General features: G+C 38.3%; 1 protein-coding gene across 3 annotated transcripts in view; it reads left to right on the plus strand.

The window, feature by feature from the left end:
• grid1b (glutamate receptor, ionotropic, delta 1b) overlaps positions 1 to 12,565 on the plus strand; it is a 243,479-nt gene that overhangs the window by 222,462 nt on the left and 8,452 nt on the right. For all 3 annotated transcript variants that reach the window (XM_041269542.1, XM_041269541.1, XM_041269543.1), the window contains 3 exons: positions 703 to 900; positions 1,701 to 2,040; positions 3,710 to 3,848. In XM_041269542.1, the coding sequence (XP_041125476.1) occupies positions 703 to 900; positions 1,701 to 2,040; positions 3,710 to 3,848 (677 nt within the window). The remainder of the gene's footprint in view (positions 1 to 702; positions 901 to 1,700; positions 2,041 to 3,709; positions 3,849 to 12,565) is intronic.

Below are 12,565 nucleotides of genomic sequence, written 5' to 3' on the forward strand. Positions count from 1 at the left end.
ATACGCTGAAGACTTGCCATTGAGTAGATTATCTTTGTATAGCTTATCATCTGTTCAGCCCAGACTGTTGCACCAGGCAACACCACTTCATCACCTTATTAGGGCCTATGCTGGGACGCTATCGCTTACCAGAGCCATGACAGTAATAAATGGCGATAATTCGGCAAGTAAATTCAAAGCAGTATTTTCAGTGCAGTGACTTGTCATTGCTGCTGTCGCACTGTGTGGTACGGGTCAGCAGGCTCGCAGAGACGCTTTGTTAAAGTGAGATTTAACTGTCGAGTTTGCAGCTAAACTCAAACAACGTTGTCACAGTTGCCAAAGCTACATGGTTACATGCAGTAGTGTTGCAAATCAGTAACACTTTACACTTTACATGTGGTTACATGGTTATTACATTGTAAATACATATACACGTGGTGTATAAATACAGTGCAATTAAATGTTAGCAACTGACTTGAATTTAAATTTTGTGATGAAACAGTGTAATTGAAGCTTTTTTAAATTACACTGTAATGCAATGTTTTGCATTAAAACAAAAACCTAGAGTATGAAAATGAAGACAACACAGTTCCTTTTTTTATTTGTAGATGTTTTTAGGAGGCGTTTTGCTCTAGATAACTGTGTGTGTGTGTGTGTTTGTGTGTGTTTGTGTGTGTGGGGTGTGGTGGGTGGGTGGATGTGTCCGTTTGTGTCCTGTAGGAGGAGCCCTTTGTGATGGTAGCTGAGAACATCCTGGGGCAACCCAAACGCTACAAAGGGTTTTCTATAGATGTGCTGGATGCTCTGGCCAAAACCCTGGGCTTCAAGTACGAGATCTACCAAGTGTTGGACAACAAGTACGGGCAAAAGCTTCACAACGGCTCCTGGAACGGCATGATAGGAGAACTCATTAACAAGGCAAGCACATTCTGCATAGTCAAGCCACATCCATCACAGAGTGTAACATTGGGCAGGCTGGTTTGGTGTTAATCCAAGCCAGCAGTACAGAGAGCTCAGATTGTGGGTACAAACACAGAGCACATTTATTTTAGTAGTCAAATGCTTCAGAGCATACACAACCCAGTTCCATTTCATAGCCTACATGTCACTGAATCAGATATTTCTATTATTTGTCCCACTGGTTAACTTGCGTCACTCCAGAAATATCAGAGGCACGTCTATATAAAGTAACTCATCATCCTCCTGACAAGTGAGAGATATCCTACAGAGAAAAACCCAGTAGGTGGTGCAAATTAACTATATACGTCACTTAAAGGTACAATAACCAGTTAGTAAAGGATCATTAGAGGAGGCAGGAGTTAACTCCACTTGGCTATGTTAATGTGCTTGTTGAGTGCTTTTTACTGTATACCCTAGCCTGTAGGAGGACCTTAAAATAAAAGGTGTTTCCACACTTTTACTGTGGATAAACCATTCATTAAACCGGATACAGCAGGTTGCATAAATTTCCACAATTTGGCCATATTTGGTAGTAATGAAATAAGTTAGTTAAATAATTAGACAAACAAAAGTTTTTAGTTGGTTTTAGGTGCTATTCATATTATATAGGTACTGTATATATAATAATTATGCAGGACAAATATTTTGGCATCTGCATTACCAAAAATATTTGTGAAATCTGGTCATCAGGGACAGGTCAAGGTACCCTTTTTTGCCTTTAGCTCCAGAAGTTGAGTGTTTGATTTTTGACATTCCAGCATGCAGACCTGGCCATCTCCGCCATCACAATCACGCCCGAGCGGGAGAGCGTGGTGGACTTCAGCAAGCGCTACATGGACTACTCTGTGGGGATCCTGATCCGCAAGCCCGAGGAGAAGATCAACATCTTCTCGTTGTTTGCTCCTTTTGACCTGGCCGTATGGGTGTGCATCGCCGCTGCGATCCCTGTGGTAGGCGTGCTGATCTTTGTGCTGAACCGTATGCAGTCAGTGCAAGCACAGACCCCCCCTACCCACCAGCAGCAACCCCCAGCACCCTCCGCCTTCACCTCCCTCCAAAGCGCCATCTGGATCGTCTATGGAGCCTTCGTCCAGCAAGGTGGGTTCATTTAGATCACCTCAAGGGTTCAGTGGTTTGCAGAAGTATTCACCCCCCTGCAAAGTTTTCACATTTTGTTGGCACCTGAGCATACTCCACAACACTTTTAAATTAGACTTTACATATAGAATCTACACAAACTACTCCACATTGATAAAGTAAAAAAATGCATATAGAATATAATAAGTAAGATTTGCAGAGAAACAGATTAATCTCAGTTGCTTAGGTATTCAACGCCTTTGCTACTGCAGCCCTAAACCAGCTCAGGTGCAAATGATTTGTTTGAAAAGTCACAAAATAATTTCAGCCAAAATGTATATAAATCATTTCTAGCTGCAATGCACACAGTGATTCAACAAAGCAACCATGAAGACCAAGGAGCTTTAAAAAGAAGTCAGGGATAAAGTTGTAGAGAGGCACAGAGCAGGAGAAGGGTACAAGAAAAATTCAAAGGCGCTTATTATCCCTCTCAGCACAGTGAAGTCCATCGTTATGAAGGGGAAGATGCATCATACCACTCAGACACTACCCAGATCAGGTCGCCCCCTCAAACTCAACAGCTGTGTAAGCAGGAAACTGGTTTGGGATGTCACTATGAAGCCAACAATGACCTTGAGAATCTGCAAAGTTCTGTGTCTGAGATGGGAGTCAGTGTTCACACATCAACAATAAGCTGGTCCCTACACAAAGCTGGTCTGTATGGACAGGTGGCAAAAAAGATGCCATTACTCAAAAAGTCTTAAAGCACATATGGAGTTTGTAAAAAAGCATGTAGATGATACTGCAAACATGTGGAAAAAGGTTTTATGGTCAGGCGAGACAAAAATTGAACTTTTCGGTCTAAATTCGAAGGGTTACATCTGGTGCAAGCCCAACACTGCACTTCAACCAGTCAACACCATCCCAACTGTCAAACATAGTGGTGGCAGCATCATGTTATGGGGGTGCTTCTCTTCAGCAGGGGCAGGGGAGAATTGATGGTGCAAAGTACTGGTGAATCCTTGAGGAAAACCTGTTTGAGTCAGCCAAGACTCTGAAACTGGGGTGGAAATTCACATTTCAGCAGCACAAAGCCAAAGCCACACTGGAGTGGTTGAACAAGAATAGAATTAATGTTCTTGAGTGGCCCAGTCAAAGTCTTGATTTGAATCCAATCGAAAATTTATGACTTGAAGATTGCAGTCCATCGACAATCCCCAACAAACTTATCAGAACTGGAGCAATTTTTTCATGAAGGATAGGCAGAAAAATGTCACCATCCTTCTGTGCAAAGCTAGTAGAGACTATCCAGAAAGCAATAATGCAATAATTACTGCAAAAGGTTCTTCTACCAAGTACTGACTTAAGGGAATGAATACATATGCAACCAGTAAATTTCATGTTGTACATTTTCTTTGCGTGTTTTGTTGACATTTAACCTCCTCCTCATATAACAGTGTTCAGTTTAGCCACTACAGCTTTGAATAAAATGTAGATGTATATGTTGTGCTTGTAACCCTTTGAAAATGGGGTTTTGGCCAAGGTGTATCTCTTGTTAAAACAAGCAAATAAACATATATTTTACATTGAAACCTGAATACCGAACTCTATGGATGTATTAATTAACTCTTGCTATGAATAGAAGGAATGGAGAAAGACATGTGAATTGATGGCGATGCTTCTGTTTTAGGTGGCGAGTCTACAGTGAGCTCGGTGGCTCTGCGGATTGTGATGGGTAGCTGGTGGCTTTTCACACTGATCGTATGCTCTTCATATACCGCAAACCTAGCCGCCTATCTCACCGTGTCTCGGATGGACAACACCATAAGGTTAGTGTTATACAAAACCATTCATTTTTCATATGGCGAACTCTCATAAAAACTAAACTTTGTCAAATTGACAAATGTTTCAACTATTGCACAGCAAGTGAGGAACCAAACAGCACAGCTTGGTATAGCAGAGAGTGGGGATGCAATTGTGTTGCTGCTCTGTACTGCTCCTGTAAAACTTCCTGTCAAGTTAGAAGCAGGGTATTTTAATTTAAAAACTCTGCCATGGATGCATGAGAATAATAATAATAAATTAGAGCCTATGGTGGAGAAAAATAACTGTGCAGAAGAGAATGACGAAGAACACCAAAGGTAAGGATAAAATAATTACTAGGAAATCATGTTCATACAGACAATTTAGACCCTGGTACTCTATTATGTGTCTAGGCATTTTAAATTTAAAACTGTGTTACAGTCTGTACATTTACCTACAATTGCATCATTCCTAGTAAGTCCTACCTTTAAAATACTAACGATTCATATATTTGTGGGGAATGTATTACTTTTTAAATAGTTATGTGTAATGCTTTATCTCTCTGCGCTGTATTTCAGAATTAAAGCTGTGGTTCAAGCATTTAATTTTCACTCCTGTTTGCATTTTCAGGACTTCTTTTAAATTAAATAAAATGTTAAAATATTATATATTAATCTCAATTAATACTCCCCTGCAGTTTATATTAGCTGTAATTGCCTCCACCCCTTGCTTATAGCACCCTTACTGCTCTTTCTCTCAGCACGTTAATGGTCTTCTGCATTAAAACCTGTCATTACCTGACAAAGGAGCATGTCAAGGTATTAATTGAAATCCAGGGAACTTATTTTTCTTCTCATGCAGTGCCAACTGTAGTCCCTAACCACGGTTATGCTGATCTTGTGTGAATGTTTGTGGATGAGGAAAGGGGAAAAAAAATACCCTGGCTTTTTAGAAGTATCAACAAAGCTGTTGGCCTCTATCACACTTCATTAGCATGGCAACATGTACATTAATCAAGTATGGTGTGAAAGTCCTTCTTGGATGAAGAGACCCATGGATATAAATGTGCTTGCTATTGACTCGTTCTGAGGTGTTTAGAGTGATTCTTGTTGTCCTGCAAATACTTGTAATGACTGCATCCATGTGCGTTTACCTGTGTCTTAGCAACGTAGTTGGTTGTGCTTTTTATCATACTTATTATATGCATTTACTACACTGCAGTTGGCATTTACCATGATATACTACAGTAGACGTAGTATACGGCAGTAAGCTTGGTCACAAAAGTCAGTAATACTGGAATGACCTATAGCAGCTGTTCATCCAATAGCAGCAATCCCAGCACAACAGTTTTCCAATTTCATTTTCAGTGTTTTTTTGGGGGGGGTTGCAGTTAACTATGATAGGCAAATAGAACTAAAGTGTTGCATCTGTCACAATAGTTGCAAACCACATGCAAAACAAAAAGAAGTATAGCATGAAATGTATTAAACAAACACAATGCTGTTAGCATCATTGCAGCCGCAGTTCTTTTATTTGCGCTTTAGCCTTAAATGAATATGTAATTCTGGGCGTTCCTGCAGGAATTCGCAAAAACAGGGTGTAATGAGATGTACTAAAGCTGCAGGCAATTGCAACACTTACAATTGCATCCATTTGTTAAGAACTTTTGAAAGCATGTTTTAAACAGTCATAATTGTTGCTGGCATTTCCCAGTCCGCTTTTTCTCATGTGTTGCCAGTTGTGCTCAATGTATTTTTGAGACGAACACCCAAGTAACTAATTTTCATTGAAGTCAGGGTGTACTTACAAGCCTTGAAAACCAATTTCTTTGACATTCTGTTTTTTTCCCAGCATTGTGAGCAATAGCCTGCACACATGTGCTACTAACACCTCCAGCTCATTCTGAGCATCTGTATAGGACCATGATCTATTGTGTGTTAATTGTCTAGGCTTCCAAATAGACCAAGTTAAAAATAATAATAATAATTAAAACAACTTTTTAAAAAAACCCTAAAATCATTTAGTTTCAATTTAAAATAATCTTTTATTTGTGTGTGTGTGTGTGTGTGTGTGTGTGTGTGTGTGTGTGTCTATATATATATATATATATATATATATATATATATATATATATATATATATATATATATATATATATAATATATGTCACAGTGTTCAGTAGGTAAAATGAAGATGGAACAGAATGTATTGTACAGATGATGTTTACATTTATGAAAAATAATGTTATTTTGATTCTTGCACCCTTGCATGTAAAGACGTTATCCTTCGGGCACCCTCTGCTGCAGCAAACCACAACTCAACTGCCGTTATTTTATTTGAAAAAGTGTCGCACAACTCTCGCTAGAGATCTCACTAAGATGACGCACATAATATTTTAATTAGTATATTGCAGCTCTCTTATTTAACATATTTTTTTCTTAGTACATAAGACAAAATGTGCACTTTGCGAACTGTCGTAACCAAAATGCAAATTGCGGTATGTTTGCGCTGCGACTGGCCCATCTTAGTACATCTACCCCTTGGTGTTTAACACCATGAATTAAAAAAAAATATATAGTATTTGAGCAGTTGCAATAAGAAGTACTGAGAACAATTGCAAAAATCATAACAAGGTAAGGGGACTGAATAAAATGAAGCTAGTTACTCTTTAAAAGGTCTGTTATGATTCCTAAAAGTAAGTTCAAAACGGTTTCTCTCTCTAAAGTGTGACCAATGTGTAAGCTCAATACAGGCTGCATTGACAGAGTATCATTTGATCCAGGTATTTTGTGTTGATAGCTTTTTAGTCACGATGGTGTCAAGTGGAGACTGAGCAGCAGCTGTGTGCTCAGGATTTACTCTAACAGTGGGGGGTGCTCGCAGCTGCCTCTTATATCCTGCGTGTAATTAATCCGGTTTGTAAAACACAAACAGGTTGACATTAAAAAATGGAGCTCAGCTGGAGGAGGGAAGGTACCTGACCAACAAACAGCCCTCCTTATTAAGCAAGTGCGATCCGTAAGCAAAGACCATGCCAGCGCAAAGCTTTTAACGATTTAAGCTAATGTGAAAACATTAAAAAAAACAAAGGAAACTGGCATCTACTTGGGTAGTACAGTGTGTTTTTTATTATTATTATTATTATTTATTTAGGTTTTTTTTTGTTATTTCTTACAGTGAGTACAACAGTGTGACAATATTGATTTGTGCCAATTTGATGATGCATTCGACTGAGATGAAGCCGCTGCTTCTTATTGAACACAATCTGCAGGTGCTAGATTATTCATTGCTGGGAGAATTTGTGTCACTGTTTTGTCACTGAGGTTTGGTTGTATTCTGCTACAGTAAATAAAAATGTGAAAACATAATTGTGAATGGCAATCATGTGGGTTAAATCGCATTATGTAGGTAGTGTGGATAGCTTATAGAAGAATATGTGTAACACTACATACCAGTCTTCCTTTTTATTTTACAGAGCAGGAAACTACCAAGTCTCAAGAAACATACAACATACATTGGAAATATGAGCTCCAGTGATTGATACACACATGCATGGCATATCTATTGATTGTTTATTAACATGTAACTAAACTTGAGCAATTTGTTAATTTTATATTAGTAAAATACTTCTTTATGCCCCTCAGAATAATAGTAAGTAGGACTGCCACGTGCTCCTTGTATATCAAAGTCCCTATTGTGGATCTGTGAGTGTGTGTGCTTTTTTCATACTTTAAATTGACCTTGTTTTTCTTCAGTCAACCTGCAAAGGACTCTCTTTAGTAGACTCCAGGGCTCTTTTATAACAAACTCTTCTACAACCCACTCAGGTCGTTTATTTAACAGGCAGACACAATGTGACCCTTTATTTTTAATTAAAAGCAAAAATGGATTAGAATATTAATTAAATAGAAGCTTAATTAAGCACCAGTTAAAAACCAAAAGAGGCTTAATTTTCTTAATTGGTATTTAACATATTAAAATTTACTTTCTTTGTGACTCCTCTGGTGATTGGAAGCAAAGTTTGTACTCATCCCATTAGCTGGTCCCAATTAAAATTCCGAAGAAGCAACCGTGGCGGGTGAATTGAGGACACAACATCAGATTGCTAATGATACTATTTCAATACATAAGAGTTTCAATTTCCCTGTTATGACAAACACTGGAAAAACACATGGTTTGTAGCTCACACTTTTGTGTCTATCGTCTGTCACAAGAACTATTAATGTATTGCAAATGGCATCCTAATATGTTTTCTGTAATAATAGGTGATAGAAAAGCTGCAATTTCCTTGTTGAAAATGAACAAGACAGCTGATCTGTCAGACTTAGCAAGTTCTTGATTGCCGAGTGCTTCTGTATCAAAGACTGTACACAATACCAATGTTTCACAAGGAAATGGAAGGTAATCATTGGGTCACATCTACTTGTCCTAGTGTGATCATTGTGACTTCTACAGATGGGTGCTGGCTGGGGGGGGGGCAGGGTGAGGGCTGTCTCTTTAATGCAGATGTTAATCATGGAAGATGGAAACCAGCTCATGTATAAAATGAAATTCTTTATCCGATCTGACCACCCTACATGCAATGCATAAACACCATTGCAATCACTTCTCATTGTCCATTGTGTTGACAGATGCAAAGAATGGCAATCGGTTTGCTTTTTCTTTTACCAGGAAAGTGGAAATACTTTTATTTTTTCTTAAGTCATTTTTCTTTCTTTCTTAAGTCATTAAAATCCAAATCATAGCTGACGTTTGGCACTTTTGGGTTCTGCAACACAACCAGAGTTATTAGAAATTGGTAATGAGTCGCAATTAGACACAGGCTTCTCTGCATTTTTTTTTTTTTTTTTTTTCTGTAAATTTCAAATTGATTGGCATTACAGCAGACTGTTAAACATTCCCGCACAGCCTTACCTAGTGCTCTGGAAAAGTTTTTCTTTTTAGTTTTTTATCTTGGCTTTCCTTGAATGACCGCTTTGGAGATCTGGGTTTAGATTATTCAAGTAGTAGTAAATTGTATCCCTTGTGGAAAATAATCTGCTGGTATTTGAAAATTATATAGGTTGCAATTTGGTTTATAGGGCATTCATAACATTGTAATAATTGGGTAACTACCCAAATATCCTGCTTGTAGATGGTAAATGGTTGAATAATTGTGTAATTACAACATGATAGTTACATCAGGTAGCATAATGTTGTTAAGGCAATTGCCATGTCTGTAATTGCACAGTAGTTTCTGTGTAAAAGCAGGAGTCACACAAATCTCTTATATTGCTTGGCTATTTAGAGTCTCTAGTTTTAAGATATATGTTGATTGTGATATATATATATATATATTATACTGAGTGTACAAAACATTAGGAACACCTTCCTAATATTGAGTTGCACCCCCTTTTGCCCTCAGATCAGCCTCAATTTGTCGGGGCATGGACTCTACAAGGTGTCGAAAGCGTTCCACAGGGATGCTGGTCCATGTTGACTCCAATGGTTCCCACAGTTGTGTCAAGTTAGCAGGTAGTGGATCTCTACTCCGAATAGCTCGTTCCATCTCATCCCACAGATGCTCAATTGGATTGAGATCGTGACTGGGCAGGCCACTGCAGTAAGCTGAATTTACTGTCATATTCATGGAACCATTCCTGAACAATCCTAGCCTTGTGGCATGGTGTATTATCCTGCTGAGAAAAAAAAACATTAGCAGATGGATACACTGCTGCCATGAAGGGATGCACCTGATTGGCAATGATGTTCAGATATCCTATGGCATTCAAACGTTGCTCCATTTTTATCAAGGGGCCCAATGTGTGCAATGAAAACACACCCCACAACATCCCACCACCACCAGCCTGCAATGTTGACATCTGGCATGATGGATGCATGTACTCATGTGGTTTTTTCCATACCCTAGCCCATCAGCGTGAAACAGCAGGACCCGGGATTCATCAGACCAGGCAATGTTTTTCCAGTCCCTCAGTGTCCAGTGTTTTTGTTCCTTAGCCACAGCAACAGCAGTTTCTTGTGTTTTGCTGAAAGAGGTGGAACTCTCTTAGGTCGTCGGCTGCCATACCCCATTCATGTCAAGATACGATGAGTTGTGCATTCTTTTATGGGTCTTTCGGCACCAATGTTGTACTTGACTGTCAGTTGACTAACTGTAGCCCGTCTGTTGCTCTGCACAATTTTTGTCAGCCTCCTTTGGCCTCTTTCATCAATGAGCCATTTTTGACCACTGGCCTGCCGTTGGCTGGATGTCCTTTGGGTGGTGGACCATCCTTGATACACACGGGAAACTGTTGAGCGTGAAAAACCCAGCAGCGTTGCAGTTCTTGACACACTCAAACCGGCACGCCTGGCACCTACTACCATACCCCATTCAAAGGCACTTAAACCTTTTGTCTTGCCCATTTACCATCTGAATGTCACACATACACAATCCATGTCTCAATTGTGTCAAGGCTTAAAAATCCTTCTTTAACCTGCTTCCCCTTCATCTACACTGATTGAAGTGGATTTAACAGGTTACATCAATAAGGGATCATAGCTTTCACCTGGATTCACCTCGTCAGTCTATTTCATGGAAAGAGCAGGTGTTCCTAATGTTTTGTACACTCAGTGTGTGTGTATGTATGTTATATATATATATATATATATATATATATATATATATATATATATATATATATATAAGACCACAAGGGGGGTGGGGGGGGGGGGGGGGGGGGGGGGGGGGGGGGGGGGGGGTTAATATTCCTCCCTAGGAGGGATGTATTTTTTGCATATAATCATATTTGTTTAATTGTTTAATTATATATGTTAATTGTTTTATTAGTAATCATTCCCTGCACCTGGTGATCTTTGTAAATTAAAGCCAGCTGCAGGGTGTTTAAAGAAAGCAGCCAGTTTGCTCAGGGCTGCTGCTGTGTGAAGGAGCCCGATTTGAAGGTGTGCTCAATCGTAATGAAAAAGGTACTGTGTGAAAGGTATTTGTAAAACTGTTTTGTTTTAGCCGGTAAACAGCCTAGCTGTCCGGTTGTTAGTTTAGAGTTCCAGTTTGTGTTTACTTAGTGCTCAGAAAGAGCTAGGTTTTGGTTTGTTTATTTTTATCTTGTAAAAATTAAAGTGCACGCAGCGCTTTTCCTTCAATTTCTGTGTGCTGGGTCAAAGTTTCAGATTTGCTAGCGGACCAAGCAGGATTATTTTTCAATTACATTAACAGGGTGTTGTCACATTAAAACGGTGCTAAAATTAAACAATAAAAGCAATGTATTTCTGTTATCAGCATTTTAACAGCTCAGCAGTTAGGGCATCATTCGAGAACTTGTTTGATCTCTTTGTATTTATTTATTTTATTATTGTCAAACCCAAGCACTGTTTTTTCCATTTAAGGTTTCTGTGACAGCATAATTTACAAGACCGAAGGTTTAAATGCAACATATAAAACTAAACTAAATCACATTTGTACATAAGTCTGTTATTGTTTGCGAGGCTGCTAAACCCTTTATACATGATACAGCGGTAAATCCAATACAACTGTCCAAGCATATTGTTTCATTTTCGGGGACTGGGGTCACCATGAAGAGATGTACATTACCATTCTATATTCATGTAGCTGCTACGCAAACTCCCCCCTTTACTCCAAAGATAGAATTGCCTTGCTGCCTCAAACTGACGGTTTGTCCGCGCAAGCCTTCAACACGCCATTACTCTGAGAGAGTCGAAGGAGCCACTGTCTCGTTCACGCAGAAATTACCACAGAAATAACCACAGAAATAAGAGAAATGGACATCAATGAGAACTTAATTTTTAAAGTCGAAAAATATAATGTTCTTTATGATGCCAGTGTCAGTGGTTATAAAGACAATAAAAAGAAAGACTCCGTATAGTAAAAAAATAACAGAACAATTGGAAATTAACGGTATGTCTATCTCTCTTATTTCACCTTAATTTTAGTCAAAATGACGGGGCGTGCCACACATTGGTTTTGTATTTCTGTAAAATGACGCTTCTTTGTTTTAATAATGTTGACCATTAATAATAATCACTTTCACACACTAACTGAAGATTTTCTTAAAATTGAAAATCTATAAAAAAAAAATAATTAAACTAATATGTGAAAATGTATTCTTTTTGAATAATTTACATGTTAAACCAGATCACAGACATTCACTGTTAAATGTTATTTTCTTAGTGTGTGGCATACCCAGACTATTTCTTTTTTTTATTTATTTTATTTCATCTCCACAAAAGGAGCACAAGCAGTCATATTTTCTTTTCATGACTAGCTACAGTGTTTTTTTTTTTTAAATGTACCCGTGGTGTATTTGCGTTCTTGCTTCGCTCCCAGTGTGCATTGACCTAAAGTTAAGGTCAGTGGTGTAGTTATTAGCCATGAGCATTGTATTCACTGGTATTAACACTTAGAGGTTGAAATGAACAAATGCTGTTTTGGTTTTGAATGAATGAGCCTGCTTTGCTTATACTGAGAAACCACAACTTGTATACATTAATTTTATTTATGTGTAGCTGTAATAAAATGAAATAAAATTACATTTATGGTGGATAAAACATTTGTGAAAAATAAAATGAAAAATCATAAAAAATGAAAATCATTTCATGAGGATCTAGTTATAAACAGGGCTTCTGATTTTCAGTTTTAAACAATAAAAAACAATTAAACAACCTTGTTACAAAGAAATGAAATTGGTGTATAGCCAATAAACACCTGAAAACACCAGAAAATTCA

The sequence above is a fragment of the Polyodon spathula genome, chromosome 13 (assembly GCF_017654505.1).
Source record: "Polyodon spathula isolate WHYD16114869_AA chromosome 13, ASM1765450v1, whole genome shotgun sequence".
Lineage (NCBI taxonomy): Eukaryota > Metazoa > Chordata > Actinopteri > Acipenseriformes > Polyodontidae > Polyodon > Polyodon spathula.